The sequence below is a fragment of the Genypterus blacodes genome, unplaced genomic scaffold, assembly GCF_046128005.1.
Source record: "Genypterus blacodes isolate CSIRO-AG114 ecotype Tasmania unplaced genomic scaffold, CSIRO-AGI_Gbla_v1 ptg000015l_1, whole genome shotgun sequence".
Lineage (NCBI taxonomy): Eukaryota > Metazoa > Chordata > Actinopteri > Ophidiiformes > Ophidiidae > Genypterus > Genypterus blacodes.
The window spans coordinates 3,952,813-3,973,795 of record NW_027466829.1 but is presented as its reverse complement, the minus strand read 5'-3'; the positions used below and the strand labels follow the sequence as shown (position 1 = coordinate 3,973,795).

General features: G+C 47.4%; 4 protein-coding genes across 5 annotated transcripts; all 4 read right to left on the bottom strand.

Annotated features, from left to right (window-relative positions):
- Positions 1–294: 294 nt before the first annotated feature.
- On the bottom strand, positions 295–2,191 carry LOC142990146 (uncharacterized). Its single transcript, XM_076139888.1, has 4 exons — positions 1,867–2,191; positions 841–928; positions 558–753; positions 295–470 (listed from the first exon to the last, which is right to left on the bottom strand). Exons 1-4 carry the CDS (start codon positions 2,183–2,185, stop codon positions 411–413), a joined length of 663 nt encoding a protein of 220 aa, XP_075996003.1. The 5' UTR covers positions 2,186–2,191; the 3' UTR covers positions 295–410.
- A 1,838-nt stretch (positions 2,192–4,029) lies between these two features.
- Positions 4,030–9,200, bottom strand: ctdspl2a (CTD (carboxy-terminal domain, RNA polymerase II, polypeptide A) small phosphatase like 2a). Of its 2 annotated transcripts, none has more exons than XM_076170737.1 (14): positions 9,007–9,200; positions 7,549–7,649; positions 7,077–7,288; positions 6,722–6,857; positions 6,478–6,624; positions 6,137–6,382; positions 5,940–6,033; positions 5,497–5,608; positions 5,323–5,409; positions 5,166–5,228; positions 4,973–5,052; positions 4,596–4,722; positions 4,324–4,419; positions 4,030–4,226 (listed from the first exon to the last, which is right to left on the bottom strand). In XM_076170737.1, exons 3-14 carry the CDS (start codon positions 7,263–7,265, stop codon positions 4,161–4,163), a joined length of 1,443 nt encoding a protein of 480 aa, XP_076026852.1. In that variant the 5' UTR covers positions 7,266–7,288; positions 7,549–7,649; positions 9,007–9,200; the 3' UTR covers positions 4,030–4,160. The 2 variants fall into 2 exon arrangements, with proteins under 2 accessions (XP_076026852.1, XP_076026859.1); XM_076170744.1 differs by lacking the exon at positions 9,007–9,200 and adding an exon at positions 8,735–8,901.
- A 145-nt stretch (positions 9,201–9,345) lies between these two features.
- Positions 9,346–13,632, bottom strand: sqor (sulfide quinone oxidoreductase). The gene is made up of 10 exons (XM_076170756.1): positions 13,454–13,632; positions 12,875–13,079; positions 12,436–12,606; positions 12,238–12,291; positions 11,957–12,151; positions 11,650–11,859; positions 11,361–11,544; positions 10,826–10,893; positions 10,526–10,704; positions 9,346–10,437 (listed from the first exon to the last, which is right to left on the bottom strand). Exons 2-10 carry the CDS (start codon positions 13,070–13,072, stop codon positions 10,380–10,382), a joined length of 1,317 nt encoding a protein of 438 aa, XP_076026871.1. The 5' UTR covers positions 13,073–13,079; positions 13,454–13,632; the 3' UTR covers positions 9,346–10,379.
- Positions 13,633–15,668: 2,036 nt separating this feature from the next.
- hsp90b1 (heat shock protein 90, beta (grp94), member 1) lies at positions 15,669–20,802 on the bottom strand. The gene is made up of 18 exons (XM_076137132.1): positions 20,631–20,802; positions 20,129–20,237; positions 19,634–19,775; positions 19,398–19,514; positions 18,983–19,314; positions 18,779–18,890; positions 18,534–18,662; positions 18,332–18,448; positions 18,095–18,232; positions 17,927–18,004; positions 17,753–17,818; positions 17,397–17,666; positions 17,056–17,301; positions 16,823–16,959; positions 16,628–16,706; positions 16,371–16,526; positions 16,028–16,126; positions 15,669–15,921 (listed from the first exon to the last, which is right to left on the bottom strand). Exons 1-18 carry the CDS (start codon positions 20,677–20,679, stop codon positions 15,895–15,897), a joined length of 2,403 nt encoding a protein of 800 aa, XP_075993247.1. The 5' UTR covers positions 20,680–20,802; the 3' UTR covers positions 15,669–15,894.
- Positions 20,803–20,983: the final 181 nt, after the last annotated feature.

The following is a 20,983-nucleotide window of genomic DNA, read 5'->3' as shown; positions in this document are numbered from 1 at the left end:
GCTTTTGAAGGAGAGAAGTGCTCATAAATATGTTTATATATTAAAGCAGGGGGATATTATAGGTAGTGTGATGTTCAAACGCACACTAAACCACAAACACAGGTGAGAATGCACAACAAAGACGTCGGGTTATCTTTTTTTAATCTCTTTTGTTATATTTTGGTATTTAGTCACATTTCTATCGGGGGATTTCCCCCTTAATGTTCCTTAAAGTCATTCACATATGAGCCCGGAAGTCAAGTCGAGTTTTACGACAATTTATTTCATGTGATTTCAAAAATACAATTGGTTTTACTCTTTATATTCATATTTACATTGTTGTTGTTTTTTACAGAGCCTTGATGAATAGCTGCCTCTTTATTTTGCTACATGGGTGTGTGTGTGTGTGGAGCTGATATGTGTGTTTGTCTTCACTTCAGTGTGTTTGGACAGGCGGGGAGCAGACACCGGAAGTGGCCGTCAGGGTTACTCTGCATCAACAAAACAAAACAATGCAGCGTCACGCAAACAAATCAGCTTGTTAATGTGTGGCTGAGGTCGTTTGACCCTGAACGCACCTGTAGGCTGCGGTGGCACACGGGGCTGCGAGGGGCCGACAGGTGGTTGTGCACACACCTGCCAAAGTGGTGCAGACAGGAAGTGTTGGTGGGGGCGCAGCTCTGCGGGCAGGATGGAGGTGTGAGGAGCAGACAGGCGGAGCAGGAGGTGTGCTGGCAGGAGCCGTGACAGCTCTGCTCCTCCAGAGACGAAGACCTAGAGAACAGAAGCAACGTCTCTGTGAAACACGCTTAGGTAGAGACAGAGGGGAGATGTATGGAGATGTATGGATGAGTGGCTCACCTGGCAGAGCAGATCTCTGTGGGGTTGGCTTGGCAGTATTCTCTGGTGCAGTCTGGACGACAGCTCTGTGCCTCCAGCGGCTGCATCACTGCACAAAGACAGGTTTCAAACACCAAAGTGAGAACCAAGAGGAGACACAACCTGTGAATGCGTCCCATCTCTCTCTTATCCTGAGCTGAAACAAAGCACGAAGAATCTCTCATTTTTAATCTGGCACTCCGGCTGATAGTTTATCAAAAAGGGTGACAACTCTGTTCACCGCGCAGAGATAAGAGGCGTAATTATGAGCGGAGGAACCTTTGAATCAAAGGAAGCCTTGACCACACTATCGCTCTTCACAGCTCATAAACAACATTTACCACACTGACACCTCACCTCAGCCGCACAGCCTCACCTCAGTGGCACAGCAGGGGTTTGGATTCTGCTGTTGACATTTTGAGACGCAGGATTTTGGAGCATTTAGAAAATAAAAAGCCGTTTTAAAGTTACTAAGTAACGTCTAAAGTCTTAAGTCACTGACAATATGTCTTTTCTTTATTAGTTGGGACATTCTGGAGATATTCTGGAGAGTTCACTCATCGGGTCTGTTGGCCTTTGAATGTACCTGAATGGATCCCTGTGCTGAACATGTGGAAAAGCATTTCTATGTGAAATTTCCCATTAAATTCGGCCCTGAAATGTGATTTTGAAATAGCTGAGAGAATGTTATAGAATTGATATTATAGCATAACCCAGCTCTATGTGGGACATGGGAGATGTGTTTTGTTTGCATTGTGGTGTGGAAAACCTGGTCTTTGTCAGTAACAGCACAGGGATCCATAGGAGTCCATTCAAACACACACAGACCTGGTGAGCTAGTGCTAGACATCTCCAGAATGCTGCAACTTACAAAACACAGTGGCAGTGACAGAAATGGTAATAAATCTCTCTTAACACTTCCAGTTCTCAGACTACATCAAATATGAACTAAAACATAATTATAGGAGAAACACTAAGAGGCGTCCAGTGTTTCAGTCTCAGACTTGCCTGCTTTGCAGATCCCTTGCCGCGCTCCGTCTGGTGTCCCGTCCTGCTGCACACACACCAGCCCCTCGTCACACTTGCCCAGGTAGTCCCACGATCCTCCGCAGGATTCCCCGTCGGTCCTGGCGCAGGCGGGGCAGCAGCCGCAGATCCCCGTGGTGATTCCTCCTTTACAGTGCAGCCGCTGCAGCCGGCGGGAGGGGCAGTGGATTCGCTCGCAGGGCGGGCAGTGCAGATCCTGCAGGTGCTGCGCCGTCCCAGAGGGTGTGACCTCTGACCCCAGCGCCCCCAGAACAGCGTTGAGTATTAAGAACGTCAACATGTTAGGTGTTTGATCAATCTGAAGGTGTCCTGAGCTGAGAGGACCTGGCTGCTCCTTCTTTATACCCGACAGTCCCACCGGCACGACCTCATGCTTTACGAGCCACAACCTCCACCCCCGCAGACAGCCAATAGAGGAGGGCAGGGGGGGTCCACCCAAATACACACACGTTAATTATCCTCCATGTCTTATCTTTACACTATCAACAGTGTGTGTGTGTGTGTGTGTGTGTGTTTTTAAATAATTCCTCCTTCTGAACGCTGCTAGATAAGTCTGATGGAGGAGGAAAGACTGGCCCCCTTTGTGTCGGGAGTCACATGACCTCTGAAGGGGCAATTCAGTGCACCACTACAATCAGGTAATGACCTATTTCTTCAAAGAACAAAAGGATTAAGACACCGGCGGTTATCTGAGCCGAGCCAAGGCAAACTCCCCTCCGACAGGTGGAGAACAAAGATGGTCACCGTCACTGAGTGTTTGTCAAGCAGCCCAAGCCCAAGGTTTTTACAGAACGATATTCATCTTTAGATATGAGAGGAAACAGAGGAGTGGACTTCAGTATTGCAGGTTTTTGTTACTTTTTGCAGCCCATATTTTAAGTTTTACCATTGTACTTCCCTATAGAATCTATAAGGAAATAGAATTATAAATGTGCAATCTTAAACTTAAAACTCCTATTTTCTCTAAAACCTTCTACAAATAAATTGATTTGACCTTGAAATGACCCAACAGAGTTTCCTATTCAAAGCATTGCCTAACTCAATCAAACTAGAGAGAAGCACTGGCTCATATAAAAATGTATTTATTTTCAAGGAAACCATTGATTAACACTGAATACAACAGGAGTGATCATTCAATAGTCAATGAAACATGTGACTCCTACATGGTCACGATCCCACACACACACACACACTCACACACACACACACACACACACACACACGTCCTGGAAAACCACAGATCTCAAAGCAAACATGTTGGAAATTTGCTGGTGCTACAAATTCATTTTGTTGTTTAGTTTTGTATTTTTTTCTGACTTCACCTCCACAATAACAAACTGGAGGCCAAGCGTCTGTGTAGAAAAGTGACACGACTTTACATCAACTTACAAAGGGCCGGATGTCAAAGTGCAAGATGCCAGAACCCTAAACCCCCATACCTCCTCCAAGAGGAGCGAGCGTCGAAGGCGTCTCAAATCAGAAATGGACTCAAATACAAATCTTCACACCTCTCGTTGGGCCGTTATGGCTTTGTATTCAGCTGAGACCTCTGATCCTCGCTTACATTACATCGCTTTAAAAGGTTGGTCTGTTTTTTATGTTTTGTTTTTTAGAAACGTTTCCTTCCAAAGCTCCACTTCAAAAAGACGGCACCTTGTTACAGACGACTGCATGTGATGGAGGAAAGCATGACGACACAAACGCAGCCGCTCGGCAACAACTTCAAACAGAACACACTAACATTTTGTCGGTTTATAAAAGCAACCAAATTGATTACGTACTAAAATAAGATGACTTAAAAACCTCCAAGGGAAAAAAAAAATCTATGTACAAATATTTACAGGTAAATAGAGTGAATATGATACAGGTTTGAGTGACAGGTCTGACAGACAGGTCTGACTGACAGACAGGTCTGACTGACAGGTCTGGAGCAGGCGAGGTCCGTATATTCTAACGCTGCAAGACATTCAGTTTAGTCAAATCCCAAATTATCTTTAAAGTCAAAGTGTCTTCCAGGAGGTCGTCTCCAAGGTGACCAGAGGGGGAGGGGCGTCAGGCTGAGCGTTTCCCCTCCAGTCTGACACTCAAGACTGAAAATGGATCAAACGTCCAGGGCTTTTAGGATTTTGACTTTTTTTTTTTTTTTGCATGTTTTTGAAAAATGAGGCCTGAATCCTTGGAGTGGATCATGCTGCCGTTCCAATGTTGATACCATGGTGACGGGCGAGAGAACCGGCCATGACAACGGCGGGTTCTCAATCTGGAGGCAGGAGGTCGTGCAGACGGAAGCGCTCCCGGACGTGCGGCCTGACGTCTTCATTCTGCCGTGAGGGAGAACAGGGGGAATGAGATCAGAGCGGGCAAGCGGCTTCAGCAGACGCCTGCAAACACACACACACACACGCCTCAGATACGTACCAGCTCCACCAGCTTCTCCAGGAACGGAACCAGCTTCAGAAGCTCGTTGTCGTTTCTGTCCACAAACCAGCTCTCGATAGGGATTCCGTTGGAAAGCTGAAGCGACACAACGGCTGAGTTTAAGTGGAACCGCCAGCCAGGCACAATGCTGCTTATCTCCATATTCATATCAACCACCCTGATAATGACTAGAGACTAGAGACCTTCAAGCTTTTGCATCCAAGTCCCTCTGCCTGAGCCTGAAGCTCCACAGTGAGACTGAACGTGTTTACCTGGTAAGCAAAGGCTTGAGGTGAGTTGTCGATTATTATCGTCTTGGAAAGATCCCGACCCAGGATGTTCAGGTCTTTGATGTAGTTCCCTTGCACACACACACAGTGCTCACGAAACAGCCGGTGTCTGAGTCACACAGAGGGGCCGAGTCAGCACATTCACACACACCTCAGCAGGAATATGCAACCAAAAGCATCAACAGAGGCTCTGCCACTTTAAGAGCACCAAAGGACCGTTAGAGAGAGAGAGAAGCGTGTATGTGTGTGTGCTTGTGCTCATGGATCAATCACTGGACACGACTCATTGACCAGAATAAAGCCTTCACAAGAGCGTTGAGGCGTGGCTCCTCCTCTTCCTGCTCGTGTGTTCCACTCACCTGACCAGCTGCTTCTTCGGATCCAGGATGTTGAGCAACTTGTCGGCGTAGACTTTCTTTGAAGCCGTGAAGAGAATAATCTGTGAAATTTAAAGTGACAAGAGAAAAAATGTGAGATCAGAAACGTAAACAAAGAGCGTCTGAGGTCACAGAGCGTCTGAGGTCACAGAGCGACGAGGAGACGAGGACTCACCTCGTACATCTGAGACATGCGCTCCAGAAACTCCCTGAAGAAGGGCCGCAGACGGACATAGACCTGCAGGTGGAGAACAAACAGGGAGGGTTACAGTACGATGGGAGGCAGAGGGAGACCTGATGGATTAGTCTGTGACGTATTGATCGGTGATTACCTGGTAGATCACATCCTGGAAGAGCACAGGGAATGTCAGCGCTGCGTCTTCTAGCTCGTTCAGACTACAGTGCACCAGCGTCTCGTCCTGAGGGAGGGAGAGAGACAGAGACGACGTGAAGTCAGGTTTGACCTCTGAAGGTCAAGCAGCCACGGCGGCCATCTTGACACTTACCAGGTCCAGGACGAGGGAAAACTCGGGCGTGCTGCGAGTTTTCAGCGGCAGAGCGGGTTTGCGCGTCAACTGCTCCTCTGTCAGCGGAGGAACGTGCTTGATGAAGAAGTATCTGAGAGGAGGAGAGAGCAGGAGAGAGAGTGAGGACGGGAGACACTTGGACCATATGGACAGTCGTCCTACAGCAGAGCATCATATTCACGTCTTTATAAACACTGTTGGTTTTCCCGCTGCAGGCCAAATGTTAAAATACACAAATGCTTTTGCTGCCATCTAGTGGTGGCCGTGTTTCTCGCTGCTCTCTCTCTTTGCTGGCAAACGGAGCCACTGGGCTGCTGGGTAATTTACATGTCGTTTGTTTGTTTTGTTGTTGAGCGAGTCGAGACTTTAAACACGGAATTGAAATCGAGCGATACGGATCATGACTGAGAAAGTGTACATACGGGTCAAACACCTCCCAGTCCTCTTCATATGTGGCTTCTGCAGGGACGGAGGGTAACGCGTGAGGATAGACGCCAACCGGCAAACACCCGGGAGCTGCAGAGGACAGGAACCAAATACAGACAGGTCCAGTTTGTTACACACTTAAGCAACAAGCCCAAAGAATAAAGTCACGGCGTTCCTTCTCCTCCTGCCGTACCTGTGAGCGGCGGCATGTCCGTTTCTGTGGCGATCTCCCCTTCTTCTACGGAGGTGTCCGAGTAGATCTGGAGCCTCTGCTGCGGCACGGCGGTGGCTGTGGCGGCGGCGGCAGGGTGACACGGGGCGATGGCCTCTGTGGACGTGAGCGTGCAGCTGGGGATCTCCTCCGCCTGCTCGATGTCCAGCTGCTTCATGATCTCCTCCGCCTCTATGGCTTGGCCCGGAGAGTCGGAACCAGGAGTGGCTGCAGAGGAGAGCCAGGATCAGGATCAGGATCGCTCATGCATCCTGAAGCGTCTGTGGCGTGTAACAGGAAACATGTGTGCCCTTGGATCTTACCAGTTTTAGTTGCTGGTGAGAAGAAGTTGAAGACCGGAGAGAAGATGGTCCCGAGCAGCGTGGTGCGGGGGGGGCTGCTCAACACCTCCACTGGGGCCTCCAGCTTGCCGTTGGGCTTCGCCGGCTTACTGCTGCACGTCATCGTGTCTGAGAAGAGCCAGACGAACACAAACACACGCTGCTCGTTCAACACACATTTACTCACACAAGGTCAATGCTTTCTTCCACTTTGGTGCTGCTTTACCTTTAGTGGAACTCTTTCTGCAAACTCTGGGGGCCGGTTTGTTGGAGAGGCCTCTGGTCTGTGGCGTTGAAGTAATTAGGTCGCTATCAGGACTACAATCGATCCGGCTCCTCTTGGCAGGGACATCCGGCTCTGCCTGGGGGACAAACGGGGACACGAGCAGGTTACAGGAAAGAAGGTTTAGACCGGACAAACACGTTCCCGCTGCGCTTCACAGACACGGCGTGCTTCCTCTGACGTGTTTGTATGTTTACTGAGAGCCGACACAGGAATCTGTTGGATGTTTGTGTGCGTCGTCATAACAACACAATCAACGGCACAAACTTCCACTGCGGGAGAGAGGAGAGCGTCCCACCTTGACAGCGTTCCCTCGGATGAACTTCTTGATGGTGGAGAACAGGCCCGTCTCATTCTTCTGCATTTTGCCGCGGCCTCTCACTGGAGACGGCGCCACCTCACAGTGTTTGCGCTTGGCCTGGGACGGCTGAGCTCGGCGGCCTGCGGTCTGCTGCTGAGGAGCTTTACGCACTCTCAGCCTCATCATGCTCCAACGTCACATAGAAAAATCTGACAAACAAACACAGAAACACAGCAGGGATCCGAGCAAAGCAGGAGAGGGTGATTAATGCACGTAAACATGACTGTTACATTTCATTTTTCAATATACTCAATTTTCTATGCATACACATTATAGATTATCAGAGTTTGGAACCAGTTGGACTTCCTATGCTCAGTTTAAATGGAAGATCAACTCTATAGACGACTACATTAGGTTGAAACAAATCACCACGGAATAGAAGCACAACACTGAGTAAATGTTGACTTACATTTATAAATATCAAGGACAAATGACATTTCCACCCAAGGAATCCTCTCCTGTAGCAGACGACCAACTGATCATTTCACATTCAGCGAATCTGCTCAGCACCTGAGAAGGGACGGACCACACAAACAAAATCAAGTGATGTCAACACAATACAGAGTAAAGTAAACTAGCTGAGATCTGAAGCTGAAGAAACGAGCAGCTGGAGCTCATCTTCCTCATCATCATCCTTCCTGTTAACCATTCAATCTTTTGCAATTTAGGCATAATGGAACAATTCTGCATTTCAAGTCCCGTGGTGTATGAATCTTATATTAATGTCAAACCTGTCAATCATGGTTACCTAGAGACAAACATTAAGCCTAAGCTGAAGGAACCAAACATTTTCAGACAACTCTCAGACTGAATTTAGACATTAAAGGGTGCAAAGTATTCTCCTTGAGCATGCTTAATAAGTGAGTTCAGTCCTGCCTGAGTGCTTCCTTCCTGTTTGGAGGAAAGACCCTGTCTGTCTGTAGTGATTCTCCTTAAACATCTACACGTGTGTGTGAAAGCATGAATGAGCTGTGATGTAATGCCTCAGTGTGCACTACGCTGCTGCCTCAGTTAGATCAAAGTGCTGAGTCTGGAAGAGACGCGGGTTGAATCTGAGCCGCAGGAAGAGAAGCAGCTGGACCCAAATCAGGTTTCACCTTCATGACGTCATGATGAAAGAAAGTGACAAACGTAAATAAATAAATACTGGTGTGGCAGAATGTCACTTGTTAGCGTTAATTGTTAATTGATTAATATTACTTCCGCCCGGTTCATTCAAGTTATTTGTGTTCAATTAAATTATCGCTGAACATTAAAGTTATTTTTGTGCTCTGTTGTGGCTGCGCGGGGCTAATGGTCGCTAGCTTCCCTGTTAGCATCGTTGTCGTTATGTAACACATCACAGACGTCAGTGACGCTAATGTTAGCAGACTGCTGGTATTTTGCTAACAAAAACGCAGCATTTAGCCAGTAGCCGTTAGTTTGCCGCGGGTCTTTTGTTTATGAGCGGACCTCTGTGTTACTGTGTTTGTTAAACTATCTCACGCCTGCTGTCACACGAAGCTGTCACTCGGCTCCGGGGGCAGCTAGCTAACAAATGGCTATGGCTAGTTAGCTTTCAGGCTAACAAAACGTCAATGGCAGCAAAGGCAAACCTGCGACATAAGTGACTCCACTTGAGATAATCAGGTCGAAACTTGTTCCTACCGGCGCGTCTGTTTGTGGTGCGCCGTGTGTCCGTTATGCCTTAGTATAAACCTACATCACAGCGAGCTACAGGCTAGCTAGCGCGTCATTTTGTTCACTTCCAAAACTCTTTCCAGCCATTAGACTACGCCCCCTTCGCCTGCTAACGATAGCCGCTAGCATACATGCGACCGAGGGACAAACCTTTTTGTTTACATGTCGCCGCGGTCCGTAAACTTACCGGCGGTCAAGCTCCTCTAACGTCGCCGCCGCAGCAGTAAGCAGCTCTCGGCCGCGACAGGGCGGACACCGATGGAGGTCGGGCCGTGGTTGTCGCAGCCAGCCGTCTCGATCGCTCGCGAGCTGCTCACAAATCATCCATGTCTGCAGACGCCATTTCCCGCCTCATCACAAACACAGAGCTGGCGGCGCGCGGGGGAATGCGACACACGCGCGGAGTGCGGGAACCAACGTGGCGGCGTCAACAGGAAAATGGTGCGCGCGCGCGTATATGTGTGTGTGTGCGTGTTTTCTGCTGCTTTCTTTGCTGCAGGGAATTAAAAACACATTAACAGCAGACTTGAACTTGACGCATTTTCTTTGACTTAGAAGAATCACAGCGACGTTTTGCATATTTTACATCATACTACAGAAAGTTAAAAATTGAAAGTGAAAATATTATTTTAAGAAAGCATTTTATTGGCTATTTTTGTAGCTGTTTTATAATTGTTAGTAGTTATTTCCATTGTTCTGTAGTAACGAGGTTATGCAGTGTCCCTGATAATAGAGATCAGGCGTGAATAGGTGAGATATTTTGCTGTTTGACAACGGACTGGAAAGTTTGATCAATGCTCATACATGGAATTGGAAATCCTTTATTTTAATGATCTATTCAATATTATTCTTGTGCACATGCAACATTCTGTCCTCATTTTCGTTTATTCTGTTCATATAATGTGTTAAGTATTAAGTTCATTTAATACAAAGGTTACATGATTCATTCATTTGCCTTGTTGGTACCGTCAGCTCGTCTCCTCACACGCACACACAATGACTTCAGAGTAATGAACTTTCAATACAACAACCTTTGACAAACACATACATATTTATATGTAAAAACTGAACTTTTTCACTTGTACCAAACTGACTTTCACCAACACACCTGTAGGACTGCATTCATCATAAGAAAACTGTTTTGAACAACAAGTGTGATCTGCACAGAAAAATCAAAGAATTGTTTTAAAACTACAGATGTGTGATGCGTTGTGATTTGTTCATATTTACAGACACATTCAAGCAACATGGCTCGGCCCTTTACAGACAGAGGCAGAGGGGAGAGAACCTAGAGGGCTTCAACTAAGCCTGTGATGCTTCAGAGAAATCATAGACCTAAACTTTCCCCTTGGATTGAAAGAACACAATACAAAATAAAACTAGAAGTAAAACAAGGATTCAAATACATTCATAGAGTAGCACAGTTTGGCTGTTAGTCCTGTCATTGGTGGTAACTGGGTTCTGTGATCGGCTCCCCTACCTTCCAACCCTATAAATGATAAGTTGGTATAGAAGACACATGGTGGATAATGAGACCTTTTAAAACACGTCGGGGTGTTTTTATTTCATTCCTAGATGGAGGAGTTTCCTGTACGGTCCTGGTCCGCCCCACAGGCCCCTGGCGGAAGAGAAGCAGACAGAAATGAATCAAACTCTTCAGGATAAACACACATCACTGCCAAGCATCAGCGGCAACCATTACATACTTGAGAAGTCCGTGCCAATAGAGGTGAGGCATCACGTCGGCTTTCATGTAATACATCAGCCTCCTTTCTTTGCTTTGATCAATGGGGAACGTCTCCAGAGGTTCTCCATTATAGTCAAACTCAGCCAGGATGACTGTGTTGTAGCTTGTAACCAGAGGACATGATGTGTAGCCATCATACTGTAAACAACACACACATCCTTGGTAATGTAATCACAGAAACTGGTATTTCCAAACAGACAGGAAGCAGTCAAAATGAAACAGAACACATGGACAGTGTGTGTGTGTCTCTGCCTCTCACCTTCTTATCTGGCTTCTCTTTTTTCAGGACTTTGGTAATTGTTCTGTCCAGGATAGAAGACTGGGCAGCTGAAAAGAAATCAAATTGTATTCGTTGGAATAACAATAAGTGCTCATCTACTACTACACTACTACACTGCATGTAGTGCCATATAGTGTGACAGGTGAGGCCCAATGTACTGCAGTCAGATAGCAGTTGTGTGTAATAAACACAGGTTGTATAACTGGGTGTGTGGTGAATCTAGGTGAATGATTCCAGTTGCCAGGCACCTCCCATCATCTTTGTTTCCTCAGGTAACACAGGGAGTGGAGCACAGTCAGACACTCAAACCCAACACACACTTACAGTAGGTTTAAACGCTTGTGCCAAAGCATTGCAAGAGTCATAGGGTGTTGTGCAACCCTGTAGCTCAGAAAATAACAGAAGTAACAAGCACAGAACAATGAACTGAGCTGATTGTATGTAAGTGCAGCAACACAGGACTTCCCCAAACCTCTGAGGCAGCGTTCAGGCCGATGACACACTGATCACTCACCCACAGCAGCACCCGTTTTGGATGTGGGCAGGTTGGTGCAGTCGCCAATCCCGAACACGTTAGGATATCGCTTATGCTGCAGAGTGTCTTTGTCCACGTCCAGCCAGCCTGCATCGTCGGCCAGCAGGCTGCTCTTCACCACCAGACTGGGTCCCATCGGTGGAGTGACATGAAGCATTTCATACTGAGGAAATAAGATCTCTCTCTGTATTTACATGTATTTACACACACATCAGTGACGGTGGAGAGAATGCAGGTTACAGATGTCTGCAGGCAGAGTGAGACATACCTGGAACACTTTTGTCTCGCCTGGCTTGTCCAGATTTTCAAACACAGCTTCCTGCTTGTCCGCTCTGACCTCAGTCAGGTTGTGCCGGAGGTTCACTGTGATGTCACGACGCTTCACTATATCCCACAGTGACTCAGCATATTTCTTGACCCCAAAGATCACAGGCAGCGACGTGTTGTAGATCACGTTGGCCTTTGACCTTTTCCCAGTCTAATAAAGGAGAGCTAAATCTTTATCCTAAATCAATGTTATTGTATTTGCCTCACAGTTTCTTTACTTACAGTATAATGAGGCAGCATTCCTTTACCTTTCTGAGGAAAGCGTCACTCAGGTACATGATCTTCTGTGGAGCTCCGGCACATTTGACTGGAGTATTTGGGAAAGAGAAGACAGCGTTGCCCTCTTTGAAGCTCTGCAGTGCCGTCCAGGTCTTCTCCACTGTTTGGACGGAGTAGTTTGACCCGATCTTTGGATGCCCAAACCCTTCCGGAAGTCCTTTGATCTAGGTGTAGGAAAGAGGAGTAATGTCATAGCTGAATACTTATGCTACAGTCAGATGTAATAGTGAGAAGAAAGATGATGCGTTACCTTCTCATAATGGAGTTGTAAACCAAGAGCCACGATCAAATACTCATATGAGATCTGTGGGTGGACAGATAGACGTGTAAGCATCAAGATAGAGATATTATGTCAGTTTCTCTTGAAGCAAAGCCAGGTAAGGTTAGGTGAGGTTAGGCAGGTTATACAGCATGATCATGTTAGTGTACACAAGATAAGCAAACATACTTCACTCCCACTGTCGGTCCGGACCGTATTTGTTTCTGGGTTTATTTCCTGAACTTTCGATTTCACCCACTTGACTCCAGACGGCATAACGCTGGCAGTGGTGCGACCGGATGACGCCACACTTTTGGCCCCGGCACCCACCAGTGTCCATATCGGCTGATAGTAGTGCATCTGAAAAGGTTGTGACATAAATAATAAGTCAACAAATGGAGCCACTCCTTCTGAACCAAGCATCTGACCAAATGAAGACATCAAAGTTACATCACCAAACAGAAACATGTGTACTGTGAGTGTGAAAGGTTGCAGACACCACATAGCACAGAGGTACGTTACTTTAAGTGGTATGCACGTCACAGTTTGAGAACCACCGTGAACGGTCTAATGGGGTCCTGACCACAACACTCATCAATCAATCCACACTGGACGCTCGATCGCTTGCCTCACTGGGTTCCACCACAGCCACATGTTCGGCTCCCAGCTTCCTCTTCATCCGTGCACTCATGGTTATGCCCCCGGTTCCTCCGCCCAGCACCAGCACTTTGTAGTGCTCTTTGGCGGCTGCACGGCTGCTTGTGTGGAGATGGGAGAGAGCCATGCCACTGCAATGGCAACGCTTCAAACGATGCAGTGCAGCCATTCTGTGTCTGAACAAGGGAAAAGTCAGTGTCTGTCACAATGAGATCACACACACACACACACACACACACTCACTCATGTTCCCACTGGTTACTTGGTTAGACCACATATAAACCACTGAGGCAGACCCAGAAGGGGAAGTAACCAGCTGTGGCTGTGATTTTGACTGTAAATAACAATTATTCTAGTTTACGTATAACATGTTCTTGCTTATGATTGACAACATCATTTCCTCTATTACACTTGTTTGACCCTGTAAAGACGCTTTTAGTCTGATTCTTGGCTTTGACACTGCGTAATAAGCACAGACACAGCAGCCTGCGTCAGAGCAGATAAGAGGAACACGCACTGTAACAGCGGAGGAGTGTGTTGCTGCACTTACCCGGGCCAGCAGCGGGGGTTCACGGTCAGAGTGTGAGCCTGTGTCCGGTGAGAGGTGACTCAGCGGGGTCTCTGTCCGTCCGTCTGTCTGCCTGTCCGTCTATGTGTCTGTCTGCCTGCCGGCCCTGTTTACTCTTGAAGTTCCTGCAAGAAGCGACGCGCGCGCCCCCGACTACCGGTCACGAGCCTGTGCGAGATTGTACTTTAGCCCCGCCCACCTCTACCACCAAAAAGGAGCTGAACGGAACGAAACAAACACGGAGCGAAGCGCAGGTCACGGTAGGTAAGAACGGGCAGTTGCGGCAGACGGTCGCTAGATGTCGCTGCGGCCAAAGGTTAAGACAGGGTCAAGTTCAAAGATGTGCAAAACACTGCGTCAATAATAATATGTAGGGCGTTCATCAAATGAAGTTTGTTTTATTTTACAGAGGCCATACATAGACGTTACATAGAATGAAACAGATCAAAGTATGTAAGGGTTCTAGCTCAAGCTTATTTTCAGCCCTGAGGGGAAATAACTCATAACTGGTTGTAAAAAATGCATAACGAAGCTGTGAAGATTTATCTGTTTCTTAAAGTGACATTAATACAATATCTCAAATCCTCAAAACATTCAGATGTTTAGTAGTCTGTAGTTAAGCCTGTCCTGGTCAAGGTAATAAGAAAGGCTTGCCACCACTGCTGACATCATTATGGGCTCACACGATTCTGAAATACATCATAAATGGGCATCTTATCTGTCTGAAATGGAATGAGCCTGAGGTGTGTCACTTCAAATTATTAGATTATTTCACAAGATAGATAACCTTCTATATGGACTCCTGTCAGCACTGGTAGTAACGTGTTGTCAGCTGTTTTGGCCTTTGCCCTTAGTGTGTGAAGTCTGTCGTTCATGAGGCTACATTTTACACAAACTAGGGCAACAAGGCTAAATATTAGAGTTGTGTAATAATGTGTCCATTTCTGCATAGACCACATGTCCAACACTTTATCCTCATTGGTTTACACTCACATGTCAGTTAATTTGGGTGATCTTCACTCTGTGTTGTGTATTTATTGTATCTCTTGTTTGGCCTTTAATCTCCACAGTGACAGTGAATGTGGAGCATTTTTGTAAATTGCATGAAACCAATTTGGTACGTTAACTTCAGATTATTATGAGCTGGTGATGAGCCATTATCAGATATGGATAAGATATCAACACATGGAGATACATGAAATTATTTTGTGAACAATATAGTAATTAAAGGCACTGATGCTGTTTATGACAGTGACAGGCTTTAAGCTGTATAACCTCAATATATAAACACAGAATAAGATACTGAATGCATCCATAACGTTGTGTTTATTTGCATGGGTTTGCGGCCAACAGACTGGCAGCTGCAACACAAGATCACCAGCACCACCCAGTGTCCACCTACAAAACTACCTGACAGCAAAGATCAAGAAATACATCTAAATAATACAAACATCCTGCTCTAGTTCAGACTTTACCACTTTCCGGATGTAATGATTTAACTCCCTGAAAAAATTTGGGAGAGGCGGAAGAAAGAGAGATTCCCTCTCCTCCATAGCATGTAGAGCGTTTTCGACGTGACTGATAAATGACCCGGAGACACCTGTGCATCTGTCTCACACCTGTGCAGTTCCTGTTGTGGGTGGAAATTTCCTTTGGCTGCTATGTGGCTCACCTGTTCCAGCTCTTAGTCACCTACCAAGAGACAGGATAGATCAGGAGAGCCAGCAGGAGCACAGCACGCTGGGTAAATAATGAACCACACACACACACACCAAGCATCACAGATGAATGTGTGATCCTTTGGGTAACAAAGCTTGCGTCACAGAAGCACCGGCTGAGCCATTTGTTTCATCTGCTGTGTTTATGCACCGTCTCTACAGCCACAGCACCTGTATGAGCACGACATCATCAGGCTCAGCACCTAACAGACTGAGGTGAACGGGTTCATCTGGGCTCAGGCAGCACGTTTAGGTCAGATACACTTGTTTATGTTATAGGGAGCACTTCTGCAGATAGATGGAGGCTCTGGTGGGTGAGAGTGGGCCGTACATTTGGGCAGATAACAAATCACAGAAGTGCAGTGAGATCTCCTTCCCACTCTCCTGAAAGCATTGAACGCGTCTCTCACTTGTACCTCATAGAATCCCTCCTCTCCTTACACGTATTCTTCAAAGACGCATGCATACAAGCAACACAATCTTTTTTTCCAGGAAACATTTATTCGATCAAGTGACAGGATCGTATCTTTCCATAAACAGGTCAGTTAAATATTAACAAATTTACAGTCATGAGGAATGTAAAAAACAAAAAACAAACAATGCTCGCCTTAAAAAACCCCGATCCAAGAACCCCCCCACCCCCGGTGCTGCTGGAGGAAGAGACTCCGCCCTCCAGCTCTGTTACATCCCCTTCACTTCAGTGCTTCAGAGTTCATCTTTTTCCGTTTTTTCCTGTAAGAAAGCAACAAATATATAATGAAGCAAAAGCTCAAACAAAAGCGATCCAGCATCATGGAGCCTGAAACCCTGAAGTGATGAAACTGTTAAGCTCTCTCACCGTTTCATCATCTTCCTCATCAACGGCTTCCTCTTGATCTTCAGCTTCAGCCTCATCCTCTACCGGTTCCTCCGGCTCCTCCTCTGGCTCTTCTTCAACCTGCAGGAACAGTCACATGTTTCATAACACACCCACACACTCTTCGGCGTGAAGGCTGTGAGGAAGCTTCAAAATGTTACAGAGGAAATACACAAGAACATTGAACCTCTTCCAAGGAAGAAAAGGCTTCAAAATCCCACAAACCCCATTGATTTGTATTCAAAGGATGTACAGCCGCCCATAATGCTCGACGTATGCAAACAAGGATTTGCAATGGAAATGTTTCCTGTTTGCAGGGACTTGCCTGTTGGTCCAGAGGGACGTTCATGCTGAGGCGGAGCATGCGCTCTATCCTGTCTCCGTAGGCTTTGGTGTCAGCCAGCACGTAGCCGGAGCGCAGGGTGGCCGTCTCAAACAGCACCACAGCCAGGTCTGCTGCAGTCTGGTCCTCTGCGTCCTCCTGGAGGACAAACAAAGGTCAACAACTGTCAAAGCGCCGAGCTCGACGGAATTTGAATGGAAACGTAACGAAAAGACGGTTTAAAGACGACACACACTCACATGGACTCGCTTGAGCATCTGCTTGACCAGAGGGTGGTTGGGGTTGAGTTCTAATGTTTTCTTTTGGCTGGCATAGTAACTGAAAGAGAGGAGGGAGGCTGTTACACAACACACACACACACACCAGCTCACACTGACTATTTCGATCTAGAACAAGAGTATGTCATATGCGTTGTGTTTGTGTTTGATACTCACTTTGTGGAAATGTCTTTTCCTGTCTGATAGGCCTGTGCCTTCATGATCCTCTCCATGTTTCCTGACCAGCCGTACTGACTGGCAACCAGAGCACAGGGGGAGTTGGTGAGCCTCTGGGAGAGCACCGCCTTCTCAATCTGAGGGGAAACAGGGATGAATATCAATGTAAACAAATGTGCATCGCCCGTATAACTGCTGTTTATGCTCCTTCCTGCACATGCTCAGTTCTTTACCATGTCCTTCAGAGCCTTGTCCTTCAGCCATGTGGTGAGGGGCTCGTACTCCTTCTCCAGCGTCTCCCTCTTCTCCTTGGCCTTGTCGGTCTCGTCGAACTTGATGCCCTCCTTTGCCACGTTCTGGAAGCGTTTGCCGTCAAACTCGGGCAGCGCCTGGATGCAGTACTCATCCACGGGCTCCGTCAGGTAGATGACCTCGTAGCCTTTCTTCAGCAGCCTCTCAACGAAGGGAGACGACTCGGCCTGTAGAGGAGAAGAGACCCCAAATTTAGCTTCTACAAAACACCACGCATGTGACGCAGCTCTTCAGACCGACCAGGACGAGCCCGCCCACCCACCTCCTTCTTGCTGGTGCCGGCCATGAAGTAGATCTTGTCCTGCTTCTCCTTCATGCGCTCCACGTACTGCTCCAGGCTGGCCAGCACCGTGTCGCTGTTGGAGGTCTGGAAGCGCAGCAGCTTGGCCAGACGGGTCCTGTTGGAGTGATCCTCGATCACGCCCAGCTTGATGTTGGTTCCAAACTCCTTCCAGAACTTGTCGTTGTAATGCTCCTCTGCGATCTTCTTGATCATGTCCAGGGTCTTGCGCACCAGCTTCTTGCGGATGACCTGGACGGGAGAGCGGACGCTTAAAATCAATGAAACAAACAAACCTTCATGGTGTCCGGGCGATGTCGCCTCTATCTGCCTCTCACCTTGAGCAGTTTGTGCTGCTGCAGGGTCTCTCGGGACACGTTCAGAGGGAGGTCATCAGAGTCCACCTGACAAAACAAAACACATTTTAGTCTATAAGCAAAGACCGGCAGTCTGTGAAGGTTTGCATTCTCACACACCAGTTGAGACGAAGCTGTTCTCTAAAGGTCACTCACCACTCCTTTGACGAAGTTCAAATATTTGGGCATCATGTCATTGAAGTCGTCCGTGATGAAGACTCTCCTGACAAAGAGCTGTAAGGGTGAGATCTCACGTTACCATCCAGGAACTGCCAGCGCCCTAAAAACACAACTCCTCAAAATGGCTCCCGGATGCTGCGTTACCTTGATGAAGTCGTTCTTCTTGGAGCCGTACTCGTCAAACAGACCGCGGGGAGCCGAGGCGGGGATGAAGAGGATGGACTTGAAGGTGACCTCTCCCTCAGCGGTGAAGTGGATGTGGGATATAGGGTCGTCGCTGTCCTGTTGAAGCACACACACACACAGTTGGAATCATTTAGATGCACAAGTCACAGTGTGAATGTGTGTGTGGTAGTTTGAGGCGAGCGTTGCTATGCCAACCTTGGAGAAGGTCTTGTAGAAGGCTGTGTACTCGTTGTCCAAAACCTCCTTGGCTGGTCTCTGCCAGATGGGCTTGATGTCGTTCATCAGCTCCCAGTCCCACACCGTCTTCTCCACCTGAGACAAACAAGATCAGAACTTTAAAGACATTCTTACTAATCAGGACTAAAATATACTGAGGCAGATATCATCTTCATCCTACCTTCTTTGTCTTGGGCTTTTCTTTGTCTTCCTCCTCTTCCTCTACCTCAGCTTCATCCTCTGAAGCTTCCTTCTCTGGTTCTTCTGCTGCCTCAGCATCTTCATCCAGAGGCTCCTCCACAGACTCGGTCTGTTAGAAGGAGGAAAGCATTTCACTTAACTTCAGTCATTTTGATCAAATAAACGCTACAGTGATCGATGTTAAAGTCAAGGCGGTGGTGATGATGATGATGATGATGTCGTTACCTTGCTGGCCCAAACGTAGATGGGGAAGTTGATGAACTGGGAGTATTTCCTGACCAGGTTCTTGATGGTCTCCAGCTCCAGGTAGTCAGAGGCCTCCTCCTTCATCACCAGTCTGAGAATAGGAAAAGAGATTTCAGCTTTAGATCCACAGCATTCTTTCCATCATGCTGCAACTTAATCTGGTTGATCATGACAACTACTCACGTGATGGTGGTTCCTCTGGCCAGTGTGTCTCCGCGGGGGTCCTCGATGACGGTGAACTGGTTGGAGTCGGACTCCCAGATGTGCTGAACATCATCGTTGTTCTTGGAGGTCACGATGACTTTGTCGGCCACGAGGAAAGCGGAGTAGAAGCCCACACCGAACTGTCCGATGAGCTCAGAGGTGGACTGTCCGTCCGTCTGCATCTCCGTCATCTTGTTGAGGAACTCGCTGGTACCCGACTTGGCGATGGTGCCCAAGTTCTTCACCAGCTCCTCTTTGGTCATGCCGATGCCAGTGTCAGTGATGTGGAGCATGTTCCTCTCTTTGTCCGACTGAGGGCAGATGAGGTTAAAGGTTAGTTACATTAAGTCCTTCACACTCAAACACTAAAGCCTTCCTCTCCTGTCATGTTCACCTTGATTTTGATGGTCATCTCTTCGTTAGCAGCCAGCGCGTCGTCACTGGTCAGAGACATCAAGCGGATCTTATCCAGAGCGTCAGATGAATTGGAGATGAGCTCCCTGAGGAAGATCTAGATTGAAGAAAAAGGAGGAATAACAGTTCATTCACTCTTCCTTGACCACTGCTGTCTGTCAGTTATCTGTACTGGTAACTTGTGTTTGTGCACACGCTGATCCAGTTGGTGTTTACCTCCTTGTTCTTGTAGAGGGAGTTGATAATGAGCTTCATCATGCGGTTGACTTCAGCCTGGAAGACGTGCTTCTCTGACTTTTCTCGAAGTTCCTTGATCTGAGCTGCGTTCAATCCGTCCAGCTGGATCGCCTCCTCCTCTCTGAGAACCAAAACACACACAAATCATTGATAAGCCAAACAGAAATCACAGCTGTCTGACAACGTAATAATTTGCCCCCGTAATAACAAGCCGACATGAGACACACAACATCAGACACACAACATCAGACACACAACATGCACGAGCACTTTGTCCTCATGGAGCAGCTGTTGTAATCTTTGCTTTGCACTTACATGTTGGTGTTCGTGTGTGTGTGTGTGTGTGTGTGTGTGTAGGCAGGCTTGGTCACGCTGACCTTGTGTTGTTAACTTAAGGTTGTCCTTTGATCCACAGGGACCAGTAAAGTGCAGCCAACAGGCCCACAGAGCAGCCGTGTTCACAGTGAGACCCACCTCTGGACCACCTCATCATCTGTCTTGGAGCCTTCTCTGCTTTTACCGATGTCTTCCTCCACAGTGCCATCAATGTCCACCTCCTCCTCCTCCTCAGCCTTCACAGACGCTACAAAGAAGAGGGACATTCGGGTTAACACTCAGCAGGATTGATAGTTATTACAAAAGAGATCTGAACACGTTATTTCTGCGTGTGCTGTGTGTTCAGCCATGATGTGGATGTGCGTCAGATCTGCACTTTTTCAACAGGATGAAATGAACGAGTGTCAGATAGCTACAGCGAGTACATGGCGTCTCGATGGGAAAGTTCTGGAAAGGGATTAGCGGTGATATCTGGCGTTTCCCGAAGAAAACAAATCATTAAATTATGCATTTGGCGGATGAATTTCCCAAGAGCTGAGCATTTAAATGTAGCCGGCTCGTAGTTGTGAGACACACAGCGTGCTCGCCTTCACCTCCCAGCTATGGTTAAAGCTAAAACACAAGCTACTCCGCTACTCACCGAAGGCTAACAGTGCGCACAGCAGCCCGACGAGCCAAACCCGCTTCATTTTGTTTTTTTAGTGGTTGAATGAGAGCGACGTGAGTCTTCTGCTCCAGAGACAAAAGCCGGGAGTGATGCGTGAAGACGCCGCTGCTGTACCAGTGACTGACGGCTCAGAGCTCCGACCGAAAGAGCCCCGTTTATTAAACCCGTGACGACCGACCAATGGCGGCGCACCACGCACAAGCCTCAACCAATCACAGACGAGTCCTGTACACGTGTCGTCCTATCAGCGTCTTCAACATAACGCTATACCCGAAAATCGTGGCCGGACTCCATTGGCTGAGGGCGGAGAGGCAGCATATCACTTC